Source organism: Carlito syrichta, unplaced genomic scaffold (genome assembly GCF_000164805.1).
Source record: "Carlito syrichta isolate Samal-C Ts95f unplaced genomic scaffold, Tarsius_syrichta-2.0.1 Scaffold302012, whole genome shotgun sequence".
Classification (NCBI taxonomy): domain Eukaryota; kingdom Metazoa; phylum Chordata; class Mammalia; order Primates; family Tarsiidae; genus Carlito; species Carlito syrichta.
This window is the reverse complement of record NW_007246108.1, coordinates 283075-303437: the sequence shown is the minus strand read 5'-3', so window position 1 is coordinate 303437 and position 20363 is coordinate 283075. Positions and strand designations below refer to the sequence as shown.

The window sequence follows — 20363 nt, the reverse complement described above, 5'->3', positions numbered from 1 at the left end:
TCTGATTAGGTTCCAACATCTTCTCTGGGCATTCCACTCAGGCCATGAGCATTCACTTGTAACTTTTGTTCTTTCTGATCATGTTATTTTTTAAATATTCTACTTCCTCTGTTATAAAATAGTCTTCTATATAGTTTTTATTTTTTAAATCTTACAATTTTTATACATTTGACTTTTTTCATCTCTGTTGGAGTATATTGTGAAGTCCTTTGTGAGAGAATAATTAAACTGCATTTTCTTTCAAAGAAATAGCCAGATTTCTAATAGCTTCTGATTGAAAAACACTGGAATTATTATTTTTGTTTATGTCATTACCCTTAATGAAGTCTTACAATTGTTAGCACAATGTTAAGTGTTTTACATATACTACCCATTTTAGTTCTTATAATTATCTTATGAGACTGGTATTATTATTATTATTATTATTATGTATTTTGCAGCTGGAAAAAATCACAGCATGGAGACCTTGGTAACTTGCCCAACATCACGCAGCTAGAAAGTTTTAGAGTCAGTCAGGAGTTAGGACTTGAATTTAAATAGCCTGGTTCTAGACCTGCACTCCTCATCACTAACTGGGTTATGCAGTTTAAATGTATGTGGATTCCTTGTGCCTCACTCACATCCTGGCTATATCCCAATAATAACAGTCCTCTGCATTCTATCTTTAGGCTTCATCTACCCTCTTAGCCTTGACCCCTACCCATTTTCTCCCTCAGTTCCACCTCTTCCTGCTTGTCTTCTCTTCTGACCAGAAGGGTGGGGAATATTCTTGGCCTCTGTGTTTTATGTTCTTCATTTCTGCAGTGAGTACAGAGTGATGACTCTGAACTGGTAGGTAGTTTGCCAGAATATATCAGGTGTGCCACAGAATCCCAGAACTGAAACTTCTCTTCTTACCAACCATAAGAAGAGAGACAGGTTGTGAATTTGAACACAAACTGAGTTGCTTTTTGTATCTATCTCTGATAGTATTCATTGAATAATTACCACACATTCAAGGCTCAAATGCCACATTAAAGTATTATGGAAATTGAAATTTTATTTTATGTTAACATGACTTTTAAAATGGAATTTCTAAATAACGTACATGTAAAATACTGAGCTCTTTATAAGGAGAGAATTACACAAGGTTTTTTTCCACTTCTTGGAAACGTCTTGCTTTTTAAAAACTAGGGTTTATCTTTTTAATCTCTTCAAATATGCTCTACCTATTCTCAAGTTCTAGCATTAAAAAATGTGCTATGGGCTGGGCGTAATGGTTCATGCTTGCAATCCCAGGACTTTGGGAGGTCAAGGTTAGAGGATTGCTTGAGCTCAAGAGTTCAAGATCAGTCTAGGCAACATAGTGAGACCTTGTCTCTACAAAAAAATTAAAAAAAAATTAGCTGGGCTCTGCAAGCAAAATACAACAAAAAAAAATTAGATGGGCACCTAAAGTCCCAGCTACTCAGGGAGTTGAGGCAAGAAGATCAGCTGAGCCCGGAAGCTCAAGGCAGTGCTGAGCTGTGATTGTGCCACTGCACTCGAGCTTGCATGACAGTGAAACGCTGACTCAAAACCCAAAAATTAATGATAATAATAATGCCATAAACCCCAAAAGGGGGCAACCTGGGTACATTTTAACAAAATTTGAAATAGGCAATTTAAATGTTCCTGAACTGAGATCTTAAAGGATCAACTGTTTATTTTTTCAGTGAAAAAGTCCAATTTAGGTAAGGCCTTTTCTTACCTGACCTTCTCTTGGTTTATGTCTCAGTCTTCAGGAACTAGTATTACTGTGGATATCGCTGTGATGGGTGAAGCCCATGGCCTCATTACTGACCTCCTGGCAGACCCTTCTCTGCCACCGAATGTGTGTACATCCTTGAGAGCTGTGAGCAACCTGCTGAGCACACAGCTTACCTTCCAGGCCATTCACAAGCCAAGAGTGAATCCTGTCACTTCCTTCAGTGAAAACTATACCTGTTCCGATTCTGAAGAGAGCTCTGAAAAAGACAAGCTGGCTATCCCCAAGGTGGGTATAAATGGCATACTCGTTAAAGGTTAAACTTTTAATTGTTATCTAGTTCTCTGTCCTGTCACCCCAACTCTCTCTGCAGATTCATGTCAGTGACTTGGGCAAGATATGTTAATCATGATGTCAAAAGTAATAAAAATGTAAACATGAAAACTTCTGTCTTTATACTTGATAGCTTTCTGTAAATAGAAAATTTACCCTTATATGTCACCTTTTAAATTACTTTCATGTTACTTTCATGTTATACTTCTGTGTGCCAGACTCTGTTCTAGGTGATGAGGATATTGAAACAACAATAACAAAACACAGACAAAAATTGCTGCTCCATTCTAGTTTAAATTCTGTCTTAAAGCCATAGACCTCTAGAATTAAAAATTTACTTGTTCTTCAATTTCCTTGAATGATATTCTTCAAAATACCCTCATGGATTTTCCAAACACAAGTTTTGAACTCAGAACAGTTTTAGTTACTTATAGATGCTTTAAATTAAAAGATGGCTTTAGTGATTTGTATGAACTCGTACCTTGCATGTGAAAGGAAGGAATTTGTATAATTTCTTCTTTTTAGATGTAAGATATGTAAATTATAAGGGACAGAAACCTGCACTCAGTTTGAACTTCAACATTAATTAATAGTAAGTCATATTAAAGACTAAAACATCAGAATATCAGTGGTCTTTGGTATATTCATCTCAGTTATTTATTTAGAAAACAAGAAGTTGTACCCTTGAGCTGGTAGTCAGTCAGTAACATCTGTGCTTCTGCAATTTTTTGTCTTGACTCAGGATAATGTGATCTTTATAACTTTGTCAATTTCATATTTACATAGTTTCCTTCAAACATGCACTTCCCTGAGAAAGATATACCCAAGTATGAAATGGCAGCAAAGAAATGGAGAGAGAGTAACTGATTCCTTTAGATCTTAAGTCACACCTGAGATCACTGCAAGATTTACCAGTGTTTGACCTTGTCTCTTCCTACTGAATTACCTTCTAAGATACATGTTCAAATATGAAGAGACACGGGGAAATTATTTGGTTTCAGAACTATTCTTAAATCCCATGGTGCCACATAATTCACCTCTCAAAAGAGTTTATTCTCTTGAGAAGTACAGAATGTGTAAACTATACCTATACAGTTGGTTCACTAGGAGTAATTAACCACACAGTGTGTTGATGTTCTGCCTATTATGACTAATTTTGAAGTAGGAAAACACCTCACTTTAACTTTTAAGATCAAGACTCTTTTTAGAGTGCTGGTGATCATCCTGGTGAGCTCAAACTCTTGTCTCAGTGCTGATGATGCCACATGTCCCACTTAAAATGTGGTGGGAGAAGAAATAATAAAGAGAGGGAATGGCAGGTCAGCCAGCAGGGTCTCCTGTTAAGAGGAGTTGATACTGATGACATTGTCCATATCTCTGATGTCTAAGTTACATTAACCACAAGAGAGGTGATGAATTTTGTGAGCTGCATTCTTAGCCCCTATCATTTATAAAACAAGATCGCAAAATTAAATACTTGGGGGTGTAGACTGTTGTGCAAGATGAAAGAAATTAACCCATGCCCCAAATAAGTGACTTTTGAAGGAAAAAAACTTTTGCTCATCATAACTAATATATTACATTTATGAATAGGTGTGTGAATTTTATTGAACAAATATAACTGCAAAGTTATCTCATAAGTCATTGACTCTCAATCCTATAATCCCACATTTGCATAAATGTTGAAATACCTTCAGATGTTGTTTTTATAATATGCATTTATTTTGGCCAGAGTGTTTTATGAAATTTCTGACCACCCAGATTTTAGATAGGTGATACTCAACTAGTATAGCTTAATCAATTCATTTCCAGTTAAAAGCTCATTACCTTTCATTATATCATGCGAAAGTTAAAGATGTGAAATATATTAGGTAATGAAATCAACACTTTTTCCTAGCGCCTGAGAAGGAGTTTGCCCCCAGGCTTGTTGAGACGAGTTTCTTCCACTTGGACTACCACCACCTCAGCCACAGGTCTGCCCACCTTGGAGCCGGCACCAGTAAGGAGGGACCGCAGTGCCAGCATTAAACTGCAGGAAGCACCGTTATCCAGGTGATGCAATGCTTCTACTGGTTTCATTCATGTCTCTTAGAAAAGTTACCAAAAAGGAATTACAAGTTACAGGAGAAGAGAGGTCTAACCTATTATAGTTATTTGGAGGCCAACTTTGAAAATGGAAAAGGTAGCTGGGCTCGGTGGCTCAGCCTGTTGTCCCGTGCCTTTGGGAGGTGAGTGGATTGCCTGAGCCATGGGTTCGAGACCTGCCTAGGCAGGCGAGACCTCATCTCTACAATAAATCAAAAAATTAGCTGGGCATGGTAGCATGCACCTGTAATTCCGGCTACTTGGAAGGCTGAGGCGGAAGGATCGCCCGAGCCCAGTAGGTCGAGGCTGTGGTGGCTGGTAGCGGCCACTGCATTCCGGTCTGGGTGACAGAGTAAGATTCCAACTCAAAAAAAAAAAAAAAGAAAAGAAAAGAAAATGGAAAAGGTGTATAGTTTAAATGCAGAGCAGTATAGGGATTAACACCTGACCATTATGCTGTTGTGTGGCCTTAAACATTAGTGGGAAGAATGACCTGAGATGATCCCTACCACTGTGACCTTGGATGGGAAGAGTAAAGCCCAGGATAAAGATAGCCTAAATTTACCACATTGAAATTTATATGAGACCCTTAAATCCAAAGCATTCCATCTGATATTTACATTTGATGTTAGATTCCCCTAGCCTAGCATACCAGCTTCCTTAACCTTGTACAAGAGGCATTATAACAAATCAAAAGTAGATAATTCTAAGAACACTTAGATACATTCAAACATTGGTAATTCAAACATTATTTAGGATATTAATTCCAATTTTACAATGTGACTTAAAAACTAGAATTACCGAAGCTAACAAAGAGGTAATATTAAGATCTAAAAAGAATTTTGGAGAGTATATCTAACGAAATATGTGCTTTTAAAGGAAATTATTGTGCTTGTCCTTTTCTATTTAGGATAAATATAGCATACTTTATTGTAATTCAATAATTATGAGAACAATTACCATATGATTTCAGATTTCTGAAACACATTTATTAGTTTAATTACTGACCCAATTAATAAAAAATCTATCTTTGTTGAACTACATGATTACAATATCAGAAGTAATTTTCTCCTGATATTAGTCTTGAACATAAATAAAGCAACATGCTGAGATTCAGAAAGATGGAAACTTTCAAATTATAAGAATTTAATGACTGATTACTATTTTTACTCTCTTCGTTTAAAATGTTTAATTGATTTCTTTCATATTAATATTTGCATTCTAATAAACTTATAGAATTGGAAACAACTTCAAATGATTCTTTCATATATTAGTTATAATTTCATTTAATCCTATTACCTGAACTTTTGTAAAACTTTTAAACATCACCACAGGAAGAGGTTATGCACTGTTTAATGAACATTTCCTAAAGTTTGAAATCACAAGTCATTGATAATATTTTTCTCTAAAAACATTGACCATTGTCAATTTTTATAGCACCAAAAACTGATAAATGATAGTTAATAGTATTATAGTTAAATACTGTTAAATAAAATGAATTATGTTCTCAGAATATATCATTAGAGAAGCTGCCTGTTTAACCAACGCACCTTGCCAAGTTTCCTGGCATAGTATAGTTAATTCATCATAATTTTTTTCCATAGAATTCCTCTACCAAAAACTCATTCATGCTTTCTCAAATGTCTTCTTTCTTTCTGTTATTCTTTGTTACTTATGGTTAAATCTTATTTTCCCTACTTTTCACTTAGTCAATTAAACGAAATTGGGGGCTAAAATTGAAATAATGACAACGAAAAACATTCCAAGAACTTTTATGGGTTTTACTCCCGAGGATCTTGTCATTCTGCTTCATAAAATAGATGCTCAGACTCAAATATTTTCAAAAGAGATAAAGAATAACATATGATCCCACTAATTCTCATTCTTTCATTCCTAAAATTACTTATAGATGTCTTCCTTGGGTATACTTTTTCCCACTGTCTCATTTATTATCTCTTAGTTTCACTGTCCTATGAAAAATCCTGGTGTAAAATCTGAAAGTGATATAATATTTTACCATTATGGAGAAAAATTAAATTCATTCTGAAGAGAATTTGAGCTCTTTAAGGGAAGACCATATATATGTGGCAATAGTACCACCATTACATACAACTAGTTTGGGTCTTCATTGTAAAACAGAGATAAAATTCTCTTTACTGAGTGCTAAAATTGCTGAGTGAGTTCAAAACTTATTTGAGTTTAAACCCTGAAGTTTCCTTTATTTTAGATTTTTAAAAAAATTTCTTCCTTTCCATATCTGCCTTTTTATTGACGCTCTTTGAGGACTATAGTGATAAAAGAAAATGAGAAGTAAAAATTATAAGCAGTTTACAACTTCTGCCTTTAGGTGTACAGCTGGATAATTTACTTCTGGGTAATTTAAAATAAAGTTTGTTAGAAGGGACCCTGGACTGAGAGTCGGAAGAATCTTGGCTCTACCACTAAGAAATGTGTGTTCTGAGAGACAAGCTATTAGCCTGCCAGCCTCCATATCTAGTACAAGGAATCATTAGGAAAAAGGAAAGTGACAACATATCTGAATGAGTAAATTAGATGGAAGAATACAAGCAGGTGCTTTAAAAAAATAAGCTTTAGGGAAATATAAAAGGGCGAAATAAATCATACTCTAAAGTATACCAAATTGATCTTGAAATTGCCCCATACCTCTGTATACTAGGCAAAAGGGAAACTGTAAATGTGGTAAAAGAGACTGTTACTTGGCAAGACTTTTAGGACTTAGGATGGAGTTGTTAGGGGAATAATAAGGGTATAAGATTGCTTTTGTGAAGAGAATTAAGACCTTCCATCACAAGTACATAAATATTTTTCTCTGCTGTGTCAGCATTAGGAAACCAACTAAAGGTTTCCCTAAGCTGTTTTCCTCTCCAGAATCTAAATTATTACATATTCATGAGTTCTAAACAAGAATCAGGAAATTAGGGACAGTGAAAAAGCTGAAATTACTATGAGAATTACATAAAACAATATACTAAAGTACCATATATAATGCACTTATATATGTTTAATACAATACATTGATTTATTATATTAATAGTATAATACAACCAATTGATATTTATTATATTAGGAATGTGATATGGCTAGGATGTCATGTATTTTTAGTTCATTAGACCATCATACATTAAAGATGTTCCACTATCTCACTTTACAAACTTTTCAAAAGCACATTTTAAATGTTTTTATTTGAAAAAAAAAACAGTAGTAAACAGTTGTTGTGCTAACCCTCGTAACATATCTTTTTGATATATTTAACAATTCAGTTAATTCTAAGGCCTTGTCTTTAAAATGTCTGCATAGAAAAGTAATAACTATTTATTGTATAATATACTGAGAAATGGAAACATATAGACCCGATATGCATTACATAAAATTTCTTTACGGTTCATTAATCAATTCAGCAAAATGAGTTAAAGGGGACCAGAATAACCAGGAAATAGTCAGTGTAGTTATTTGTTTCAAATTCAAAGTTTTCTTTGATCTTATTATTTTTGAAATTCCAAGTATTTGTGAAATATTCAGGATGAGATTTCTAGGAAGGACATAAAACAAATATTTTGTATACTCTACTTAATTGTATTGGATAATTCCTGAAGTGAATTCCACAGTTCAAACATCTCTTTTACGATATTTTTGGTAAATTGCCATTAGAAGTAAGGTTTAAAACCTAGGTTAATAGTTGAAGAAAAATCTCTCCAAATCGAAAAAAAGAGAAAGCATGAGGTAACACGAGTTTCAGAATGTCAAATTGACCTCAACACAAGTTACAGATCTTACCAATTGCCTAATTACCAGTAAGCAAAGGATACATGCAATAGTAAAACATATTCTCAGCATTCTTCCCTTTGAGAGGTCTGAGACTGTTAGTGCAGTTCTCTGAAAGTCCTTTTATTCCACATTAGCACACATTCTGATTTGAATTTAGCATGCAATGCTTGCATAATGTTGCTTGCATAGAGGGAACAGTTTTGGTATGGAGCCTCTCCAAATTATACCCCATTAATTACACAGCTTATATAGCAATCTCCATATATTCATGACCTCATATTTCTATCAACTTCAGGCTTATTTACAACAAGTCACTCTGATAGACCAGGCACATCCTGCTTACGGTGCCAATCGAAGATTGGCAAAAGATCAAATTGTCAAATTATACTTATGCAAATTATAGATTTTACCCCATACCAAATTTACTGGTGCTTGAAAGGACACAGGTGTTAGCAAAATACAGACCAAGCACTTTTCCCTTGTAGCTGTCCAAGATTGCCAACACAGCTTCCTAAATTCTCTCCCGAATTAGGATAGATTCTGTTTCAGATTTACCATGTAATGTTCTGAGCTACACATGCAGGTAAATTTTGGCTTGGAATACCTCTAAAATGTATATGCCATTAATTGCTTGACTCACATCACATTCTCCAGCTCAACTCTCCATGGATCTATTATAGATTTATTTACAATAAGCAATTTAGGCAGACCATGCACATCTCAGTAAAAGCAATCCCTAGGTGATGACTCTTCATTATCTTTCTCCTAGAAAATATCATTAGTATGTTTAGTATCAGGTCCATTGTTGGCATGTTTACAAAGGGATTTGATTAGGTCATCACTTTCTTTCCAGGGTGTCACCACTAAAGAGAAATTATAGGCTAAAGGCCTGCTGCTAACTTTTTCCTTCACAAGGAAATACTACAAAAAATTATCTTTGAATTGTTTTATTAGCATTCAGTTTTTGAATATAGATACACCAAAAATAATAGATTACTGAGAAAAGTATTATGACATTTATAGCTAACATAAATTCATCTGCATTGTAACAAGTTAATCTGCAAGGGTTTTTCAGAAAATCTGTGAGAAACATGACTATAGAGTAGAATGAGGTGGTGTTTGATTTTTTTTTATTAATAGGATATAGGAATGTTATTTTTCCTCTTTGTTAACCCAGTATGCTTGATGAGTGACTGCTGTATTCCTGAAACAGAAATTGAGTTTATATAATCTATTATCATTGGAAAGTAAAATAGTTCTGTCTCTGAACTTAAACCAGTATTCAGACTGGCAGGTCTATTTTGGAAATGGTTCGGTTCTGGCAAGATTTGCCCCAATAAATGATGAATAATCTCTTCACTTTTCTTTTAATTCTATCTTTATGGTGCTGTTAGTCCTGATTCTTGGAATAACCCAGTGATGATGACCCTCACCAAAAGTAGATCCTTCACTTCTTCCTATGCTGTTTCTGCAGCTAACCATGTAAAGGCTAAAAAGCAAAATCGACCAGGTAAGTAATTTACTGACTGTACAGTCATTAAGTAAACCAAATCCTAACTGTTGAAGTAATCTGAGGGTGCTCTACACTCAGATGTCTTTGGTTTGAGTGTTCTAACAACCAATTTATTATTTTTTAAAAGCTTCTATAAGTAATTCATTATTTAAAGTTTCACTTATTTATATGACTCAAGGAAATTCTTTACTACACATGAGCCATGATAAGGAATTTGGATATCAAAAGTAAGCACAATATTTGGTAGAAAGGTAAAATGCTTCGGGCGAAGATTAACTCATTTAATCAGGGTCTGTGCTAACTCAACTGTGATACAGTTCTTGTCAGATTCTGTCTCTGAATTTTCCTTCTTCTAGAAGTCCTATTAGGAACCTGGGATGTTTACTCTAACTTCTTGAAGTGTTTTAACTCCAAATTTTCACTTCTCAGTATTACAGCAAACATTAATGAGATTTTCAATAACTTCCTGTGTAGTTTCTTAATCTTCTGTCTTTAGCAGTTTATGAATTCACCAAATGGCTGAAGGGGAAAAGTGCCCATTTCTCACTGAGATACAAGACTTTTAGTTCTGGCTGCCATGGCAGCCCCAAACTCCAATTTTTGTGTCATCAGTCTCATGATTTTACTAAAAGCTCTGCTGGCTTGCCTCCAGAATAGCTGCACCCCTCCTGGATCCTTCACCTCTTTCTCCATGCCAATAATCAGTAAATAATGCTCTGAAGGGAAGAACAGTTTGCAGGATTTTGGCTCACTTTTCTGAGGTTCTCTTCTTTCTGGAAACCTAGTCCCTCAGAATTGGGTGCTTTACCTCGATAGCTTTTTTATACAATTTTATTGGAGTTACATCACTGAAAGAAACCATTAAAGGCAATCTGGTTTTCCAACAACTAATCTGGTCCTCTCTGCTCTTTATAAATGTTCATTAAATTTTATAACTTAGAAGTTATTAATGACCTGAGAAATAAAATTGAGCTTTCACGAGGGCCGGGCAATGGAGGATAATACTTAAACTGAGATTTCCCTGAGGGGAAATACAGATTAGCTCAGTAATAAGAAGAATCATCTGAGACTCCAGCAAGGTGGAAGAACTGAGTTTGAGAGTTTTACATTAAATCTGAGACTTCTTGAAAAGGGACACTAATATGTTTCTCAGTCCGTAGGACCCCACATCCACAAAAACATGTGCAGATAATTTTTAAAGGAAAGCTTCATCAGTTAAGGGCCATGAAATTTTAAGACATTAAGTTCTAACATGGAGTTTACAACCATGATCACTCAACACATAGGAAATACTATGAGTATGAGACAACAAAAATTTTCTAGATCTGTAAAAGTGTTGAGATATTTAAATGCTAGAATATTCAAATATGTCATTTAACGTAAAAATTCACATATATAAAAGAAAACTTGTAATCATAAAAAAGTCATGAGAAAAGATCTAATTGCAGAGCGGCTAAATATAACTTTTAGAAATGTAATCAAGGAAATATAGTTTTGATAGCATTGTAGACTAACCGAAAGGAAAATTAATAAACTAAAATTATCCAAAATGCAATGCAGATAAGAAATTGGACAATATAAAAGATTTTGAGGGACATAGGAAAAGGAATTAGGAAGTCTAATATATATAATCATAGTTTAAGTAGCAGATATAGGGCATAAAACATTGGAAAAGAAGCATGTAAATGGAAAGAAATTTACATGTAGACACAAAATAATGAAACTATGCAACACTAGAGACTGAAGTAAAAAAAAAAAAATCCAAAATCTGCCAGAGAAAAGTCAGATTACCTTTCTCAGAAAAGGCAGCCGAGCTGAGAGCAGACTTGTCAGATATACAGTGGGAACACAGTAGAGTATTTTCTTCAAAGTTCAGAGAAAACATAATAATCATCCTAATATTGTGTGTTTGGCAACTCTATATAAATGAACTATTCCTATAGAAATTAACTATTCATGAATAGGAGTGAAATAAAGTCATTTTGAGAGAAGTCAGAACTTTATCATCTACCAAATCTTCTCTAAAGGAGTCTATGATTGATATGTTTTAGAAAGAAGAAGAATATAAGAGTAAATCTGAGATTTTATAAAAATATTAAACAAATAAATCTGAAAACCGTCGTTCAATCCAAACAAGCATTATATGCATAATAATAGCATTTCAAGATTTTTGGATGGTTTTTAAAAGATTTTTTTTTTTTTTTTTTTTTTTGAGTTGGAGTCTCACTGTCACCCAGACTGGAGTGCAGTGGCCGCTCCCGGCCACCGCAGCCTCGACCTGCTGGGCTCCGGCGATCCTTCCGCCTCAGCCTTCCGAGTAGCCGGAATTACAGGCATGCGCTACCATGCCCAGTTGATTTTTTGATTTATTGTAGAGATGAGGTCTCGCTGCCCAGGCGGGTCTCGAATCCGCGGGCTCAGGCAATCCACTCACCTCAGCCTCCCAAAGGCGTGGGATTACAGGCTGAGCCACCGAGCCCGGCTCTTTAAAAGATTTTTTAAGTACAGAATTAAAGTATCAGACAACAATAATAAGTATCCAGGGGATGAAATTCAAATTTAACTACTCTACATCCTTGTGTAACTCAGAAAAAAGGGGTTCAGGTAAGGAAACTGAGGCACAAAAAAATCTAAGTAACTTGTTCAAGGCCACACAGTTAGTCCTACATTTTTCATTTTATCCTAATGACTTCATTCTAGAAAAAAACTGAGGATGGAAAATTGACCTAATTTAAAATTAGGATGTTTTGGATCTATCCTTGGCTGGGTATAAGATAGTGGAGGGATTTGGTTTTCTCTCTCTCGGTTTCTTCAGTTAGGTAGTAAAATAAAATTTATGAAGTAACCAACATGATAAGGTCAAGAAGCTGAAAATTATGGTTAGGGCAGACACTGGACGTAACAGAGAAATTATAGGTCAGCCTCATATTCCTGTGTCCTACTCCCCTGTTTGCATGATGCAAAGGAAAAGATGGCCACTTAAGATGCAATGAGAGCAGATTGTTGAAATTAGAGCCAAGGGCATAGCAAGAGCCTCCTTCCATTCTTGCCGACAAGTGTGTAAGGCATTTCCATCATGATAACTTTAGAGAGGAGTTTGCATTGTGGCATCTTTAGACTGCTGACACAGCATTGCTAAATGTTTATGAAATAATCTATATCCTATGTGTGCTGAATCCAGATAAATGAAACCCTGTATATCTGCCAAAAGAGGGGAAAACATTTATCAAGAATCAGAGAGTTGAAATTAGAATGTAACTCTTCTTGATCAGGTAGGACCTTCTGTTATGAAACTCTGCTTGGGTTGCTGGAGCAAAGTAGGTGTGTCGTGTTTGATGCAATTGACTATGATGCCACCTGATTTTCAATAAACTATATGGAAAGAAGCTGGGAAAAACTCCTTTATGTGACAAAGGGTGTAAGCAAATGGAATCGAGTGAAATTCGAAGTGACTCTGAGGAGAAAGACAAGAGCAATAGGCAATGAGGTAGTATAAAGTATAGATGTACTGAAAGATAAATGACCTGCTTCCAGAAGGGACTAATGAAATCTGTTCTTGGTGCAAATCAAGTAAACAGTGTGTCCTTTAACTTAATCAAACAGCATTAATTTTAAATAGTTGAAGCACAACCAGTTATCATGCAGCTACTAATATGAAATAAATGAATGTAATCACATAGAAATTTTTTGACTAAACATAAAAATGAAAAAGATTTAAGTATAATTTTCATTTTCAATCTTGTACTTCTAGTATGAGTCATTGACAATGTGGAACTACCATGATATAATTTTGCTTTAAAAACTTGAATTCATAGATATTGGATTTCCAGTACTCCTTTCCCAGGTTCTTATAAGTTTAGGCTGCCTATTACAGTGATAACAGATATCTCTAAATTTATCAGCTAGACTGAGTATTTTCTATAGAAAATTTGAAATGACAGAGAACTTTATGGTATTATTTCTCCTTTTTTATTCATTCTCTTGACTTCAGATACTTTTTCTGTTTTGGAAAAATATCAGGGCTGACCATTTTCGTGTGGGTATGGAAAAGAGGGGTGTCTTTATCAGACAAGCTGGTTCCTTTTTTGTTCAATTAAATTAAACTGAGAGTGTTTTATAGCACAGAACAGATGGATTCACTTAAATAATTCCCTTCCAGTATTGTTTATCTTCTCCCTTTGATTGCCCAAAGTTCCTTGTGTCTTGACACACATTTTCTCATGCTCTCAGGAACAAAGAATTAAAGGCTGAATTACTCAAAGGAGTTAGCATTTTGGACTTTATTTTTAAATTTTTGCTTTAAATGCTTTTATTTTATGTATTTCATATCAGGGCAGTTTGAACCTTTCAAAGGTTTATATTTTATGAGCTATGTCTTTTTCCCGGAGTCTCTTAAAATTACTCATGTATAAGCTGAAGATAAATACATTTGAGAGAATGCCTGTTTATCTGAATTTCTTACGTGTGAGTGTGTGTGTGTGTGTGTGTGTGTGTGTGTGTAAATGCATGAGTGTGCAACATAGAATTGGATGTGACTTTCAAAGGTCATAATGGTCATCCTTCCAACTTAGGAAAAATTGTATTTAAAGCATCTCAGAAAATCTGTTTTTAAAGAGTTATTCCTCTCATTTCTTTGGAGAATGCTTTTCCTGTGTCTGAAATAAGCTTAATTTGTGGTTTATCATTTCTGGAAAGAAAATTTGGCTATTGTCTGCATTTATCTCTCCACCTGTTCGAAGACTAATGTTTGTAAATATGTGTCCACTTTCTATGGCATTCCTAATTCTTCCTGTTTTTCAAACTTTAAGTCAACTGTGATAATGCACGATGAACGAATTGGAAAAAATTATACATTCGTTCATTTCTCTTCTTACCTACAGAAGAAAAATATCCCTGCTTCTCGTGACTGTTGCCATGACCCATGTTTATTAAAAGTGTTCAAACTATGCCAACTAACTTTAATATAGAAGCAAAGCTCTTCTCCACTACTACAGGGTTTTTTTTAAAAAAAATGTCATCCCAGGCAGTATATTTGGAGACATAAATTCTGCTTGTTTTTCTAAATGTAGTCAATCCACAAGTTCCAAGAACTCTAATGGTTATATGAATTTTAAACGTTGTATTTGAGAGTGAATTGCATGTCTCTGAGGCTATCATCTGTCAGCTACTAAAAAACAGCAATGAAAAAAATCACTTGTCTCACAAATTGCCTTCAGAAAATATATTGTGTCAAATGGATGATATTCCCATGGGCTTTAAACTGTAGTCTGTTGGAAAAAAAGAAGTGATAGAAAGTTGTCCCAAACTCACATTTAAAAAAAATCAGAATAATTAAAGAATTGCATAAAGCAGTGCCTATCAGGAGCCTCGTTTTTTTCCCCTAAGACACAGTCATTAAAATCTTGTCCTGTCCAGCAACCTCCCTGACCGCTTGTTCTGCACCTTCTTCCTCTTTGCCAAGCTGCCAATCACTGACATTGTGACTCATTCTCTGACAACTCACAGATAGGTCCCTTTCTAGAACATGCTTTTCCCAGACACTTGTCTAAATGTCTTATTTCATCGGGCCTCTGTTCACATTTTATACAGCTCCACCCGAGAGGCTTTCCCAGACTGTCTTATCTAAAGAGCATTCTGTTCTTATCTGTCCTGTACTCTCTGCATTGTTTTCCTTCCTATAACTTGAAATTTCATAACTTTTCTTTCTTCTTTTTTAATTGATGTTTACTTTTTTAGCATATCCCTAACACAGTGGGAACTCCATGAGAACGCGGATCATATTTTACTCACCACTCTAACCCTGAAACAAGATGTACAATAAATATTTGTTGAATGAATAAATCATTGAGATACATAGTACAAATACCTTGGTAACCTTTATACCATATCACACCAGGATTCATCTCCTTAATGGTTACAATGCCTTTCTAAGATTATGTGAAGTCTCTGTCTACCTTATTCCACAAAATAGTTAAATGAGACCAGCCTCTTTCAACCTTTTTTTACAACATGGCACCCGTATATGTGTAATAATATTTATGGCGACCTTAATGTTATATAGTGTCAGAGACATGGGAAAGGATTAGAGTTTGGTGGAAAATAGATTTATTTTATAAAATTATAATAATAAAATATAGTTATATTAGTGATAATGTTAAAAACTGAATTTATTCTGCAGCTTCCAAATAAAACTTTCTTTTTTTCAATGAATAACAATTTAATACTCTGCAACATATTTGTAACCCATTTGCTGCACACAGTGATAGGTTGGCTGGAAAACTCCAAGTTAAAGATTTAGAGAACATAATTTTCCTTTGGCTCAGGAGCCCATGTAATGTGAGGGTTTGTCAATATCATTGGTAAATAGCAAAATTTTTGTAATGGAAATATAAATCAATATAAAAACCATAAGACATGACGTAAAGAGCGGTACAAATGCTGCTTGCTAATAGATCATGGATTTTTTCTTCCCTCTTGGGCATTTACCAAGTACAGCTGGGCTCACTCTATGTCCTTCCACTTTCCAGTACTGAGACCCTGGTTTTTTTTAACTTCTCTGGGACCAAATGGTTCCATTCGCTAAGAATAAAGGCAGGGAGGGGATTGAGCTGTTGATCAGAAAGCAACAATGGAAATGTTGAGAAAGGACTAGAGGGTTGCTGATTTCCACACTTAAGCAAAGGAAGAATGAGATTTCTAATTTTTAAAACAAAGCAAAACAAAACAAAAGAAATAATAGTGCCAACAAGAAATTTAAAACAAAAATTACAAAACAGTCCAACAAGCTTAATATTCTTTTCACTGGACCAGAAAACCTTTGGGTGTGACAAATCAAACTTTTGAGGGAACTGGACCCTGGAAGCAAACTTTGCTGTAAGCCAGCTGCCAGTTAACCACACACATCATTTGATGATTTGAATGTCAATGGCTATAAATTTCCCCTGAGTGGTGAGAAATAGAGAATGACTCCTAATTTAATTTCATTTGCTTTACAGTAGGTTGTTGAGCCATAAAATTAATAGTCATAAGTTACTTCTCTCTTGTTTTTCATTTTAAGTGCAGGCTGTCTTCTCTGTGTTTGGAAGAGAGTAGCTTCAAAAGATACCGTCCTTGTCTCCCAGCAGCTGTACTTTGAAATCTAAGCCAGTGTCCTGTAAAATTCTCACAATCTAGAGTAAACACAGACAGTTTGGCACAAACTTCCACACTTGAAATGTAAGCTTTAGGCCTATTGTTAGATCTCAAATGGGCCATATTAGATTTTTAAATGTTTTCTTCAAAAATTATTTTGCTTGAAATACTGTTCCACACCAAAGGTCTGTTTCCCTGAAAATGTGAATCGTTAAGAAGGTTAATTTCTTCTAAAAAAAAAAATGTATCTTTTTTATTTACACTTTAAGAACCTGATGCCTGCCAAACTCTGCTCCAGGTACCGGTTAATGTTTAAAACAATAGAAAATCCTGTTCCTGGTAAAACCTTTACAACCTAAGAGAAGGCAAACACATGAGAAAAATTTAACTATTATTTTCATGTCAGAATGACGAGAAGAAAATAATATCCTTCTGTCCTGAAGTTACTCCAGGACACCAAGGCTTTGGTTGGATGTGCCAACATTGCCACCAATTTTTTTCTTGATGATTCATTAGTCCCATTTCAAGCCGTGGAGACACCCCAGCCACACACCCTGTCTCCAGATGGTGGTATGTAAAGGAGCCTGGCCCAGTGGCTTGAGCATACACATGGTTGTTATTGAGTTTATAAGAGTCAAGATGAAGTTCAAGAGTCACAATTTTGCATTTTAAGGACATTTGTTTAGTGATTTAACTCTCATTCTTTCTTAGGTGCCCTCTCTAAAATTTCACCTCTTTCATCGCCCTGCTCCTCACCTCTCCAAGGAACTCCGGCCAGCAGCCCAGTCAGCAAAATTTCTGCAGTGCAGTTTCCAGAATCTGCTGACACAACTGCCAAACAAGGCCTAAGTTCTCATAGACCCTTAACTTACACTCAGAGTGCCCCTGACCTATCCCCTCAGATCCTGACTCCTCCAGTTATATGTAGCAGGTAAGGATATTATATTTTTAACTAGAGTTTAATAATAAAACCAATAATAGTTTTCCTGTAGAATCACTCACCACCAGTCCATACAGCTCAGCCAAGATTTACCAAAGTAATTGACAAGTATAGGATAATGTGATTTGTGTTGAATAGGCTATAATAGAAACTTAATTTTTCAGTGATTTCCTATTAATAGGAAGTTTAGAGTCATACAGTTCATACAGCTCATCTTTGGAGATGATACAAAATAATTACTTGTACATGTTACCAGCTTTCTTGTGGGAGAATGTGGAAAATATATAATTAAAAAATTATATAAAGTAATTTGATATAATTCTCCATTTTGTTGGAATTTTTTTATTTGTTCTCCAGGGAGCATTTTATATTGATTCTTAAAGATATGTTATCATAAGTCTGCATTTCAGATTTTAATATTTTTAAAATATGCAAATAATATATGGTTCATGGTGACTGGACTTAAATAGTTCTCTGAACACAATTAAACAATTGCTTGTGCTGGTCTATAATTTTTAAACAGAATTACAAAGTGTTATCTGTCACAGAAAATACACAAAAGGAGCCTAGCATGACTAGAGTAATTATTTTGCCAATGTTTTCACTAAGAAAGAATTAGCTCTTCTTACTGATTAACAATTTTTTATTGTTCTTCAGGCATAGCTTTATCTTGAATAATTGATCTTAAAGCATTACAATATTTTTTTAGGTAGAAAGAGTTTAATAATTTTAAGTGTAATCATGAGAGTACCTTGACTAAAACAGTAGTTCTTTTCTAAGGTTAATGAAGATAACTATAAGAATAAATTAGTAACAGGTTGGTGTTTTAGTATCAAATATTGGTTCATATAACCAGATTTTATCAATATATTCAATTTTCTGAACTAACAACTAATATTGAACTTTTTGATTTTCATTTTTTATATACTCATTTGTTCTGTAAGTTAAATTAATGTTACATATTTTATAATCTTTATTTTACTTCTTTCTCTTTACAGATAGTTTTGAATGAGAAATAATTTTTGTTTTTGGCCAGGGCCAGAGTAAAAAGTTACTCTACCATAAAGATACCCTGCGTCTCTCCATAAATAAATAAAATAATTTATGAGAGATACTAATCTCATCCTTTTCCCCACAAAAAAGCATGTTCTGATTTAAAATGTGTGGAAGACATCATAGTTCCCTCTTGGAGATTCACAACCCACATCACTTTATGAAAAGTTCTGAATTCTGCTGAAAAAGAATATCTCTTGATTTTATTTTGTTTCATCTAGTGTTTTCTGAATTTATTTGACCACAGACCAGTTTCTTTAGGTTAACACTCAGTGATTACCAATGGATCTATAATTTGGCAGAACTCACTTAAGAAGCATTGTTTTGTTATATGCACCCTGAGCAAGATGAAACCTGGTGAAGTAATCTGCATCCAGGTCATCTGCTTCCAGCTTCTTTAGGGAGACTCTCCCACTGTGGATTACAGACTTGTGGGAAAGAAGTTGCCTAAAGAAAAGAGGGATTTTGAGAAAAGATCTACTACTCACATTGCTTTTCTCATGATAGTCTGTTTTTTGTATTCCTGGCAGGAAGAATGTAATGGGATTTTTATAAAAGAGGTTTTAGAGAAAAACAAAGGGATTTCACTGTCTACTTGTTCAACAATGTTTATAAATCCAGTAGTGTGTGTTTTATTTGTTTGGGCTTTATACATCTATAATTCAAAGCATGTTTTATTATTGCCTTCAAGGCAGCCACCCATGTAGGCACAGAGAGCTCCAGAGGCACACAACTAATTGTTGTGGTTTCCCCTGCTGAACTCGAAGGGTTTGGCATTGAATCCCAGTCTCTTGGCTGCTGTAATGTCTATGCAACAAGCTATTTTTTGGCATAAGAGCTTGTGTATTTGAACCGCTCATTTAGGTATTACAGTGAAAAAATCTTAAAACTAATAACTACTTCTAGGTTTTATCTGAGAATGTAAGCCTGTAAGTTGTATCTACTTCTTTTTCCTTTTGTCCTTTCATTTTCTTTTGATACTCTGAGTCAAATTGATAGGTTTTATAATGAGAAATGTTTGTGTTTAATGTTTTCTACTTACATTCAAGGATTAAAAAGTAAAATTACTTAATATAAAGATGTGCTTTAGTTGAAAAATGCTTTCTTCTACTGTATTTAGAAGCAAAGTTCAGAAAAAAGTGATGAGATATTTAAGATATCAAACAATAAACTCATCCATTTGCTGTCATTTTAGATAATCTGTGATTAAAAGACAAACAAACTGTTTGAGACCTTTCATAATATTAGTCAAAAGGAAAGAACCTAGCAGCACAATCCAAACTCAAAATCAAATCATGAAGTCTCTAAACAAGATTAAAGAACCAGTATGGAACTTTACCAGGGCATTTATGGGGTTACTTTTTAATTTATAAAACAGTCAAACTGTTGAGAAAAAGAAAATTATTCTCCAACCCCCTCTGTGAGGGGACATTGTTCACGTCTCAAGTTCCTTTGTTTTTCTTGGTTGCCCACAGTACTGTTTTTCTCAACCAGCATCTCATGCGTCCAATCCTACTACATTCACTCTTCATCAAAATAGCTCTCTCCTTTGATCATTTTTAAGGTCTTAACAGGTGACTGATCAATCTGAAAAAAAGAATTCATTTTAATTTTGTGGAACAAATTAATATAGTATCATTCTATTTGAACCCACACTGTCTTTTCTTAAGAGTCTGCTTGTCCATGAAACTGTCTTAACCAAAAAACATAACTAATAATGAGATTTTTTTTTTTTTTTTTGAGTTGGAGTCTCACTCTGTCACCCAGACTGGAGTGCAGTGGCTGCTCCCGGCCAC

The 20363-nt window shown here is 34.6% G+C and overlaps 1 protein-coding gene across 1 annotated transcript in view; it reads left to right on the top strand.

Annotated features, from left to right (window-relative positions):
- Positions 1-20363, top strand: part of PDE3A (phosphodiesterase 3A) — a 341273-nt gene that overhangs the window by 277576 nt on the left and 43334 nt on the right. Inside the window, exons 4-7 of the mRNA XM_021711286.1 lie at positions 1757-2014; positions 3957-4111; positions 9325-9440; positions 17286-17505. Coding sequence (XP_021566961.1) covers positions 1757-2014; positions 3957-4111; positions 9325-9440; positions 17286-17505 — 749 coding nt within the window. The remainder of the gene's footprint in view (positions 1-1756; positions 2015-3956; positions 4112-9324; positions 9441-17285; positions 17506-20363) is intronic.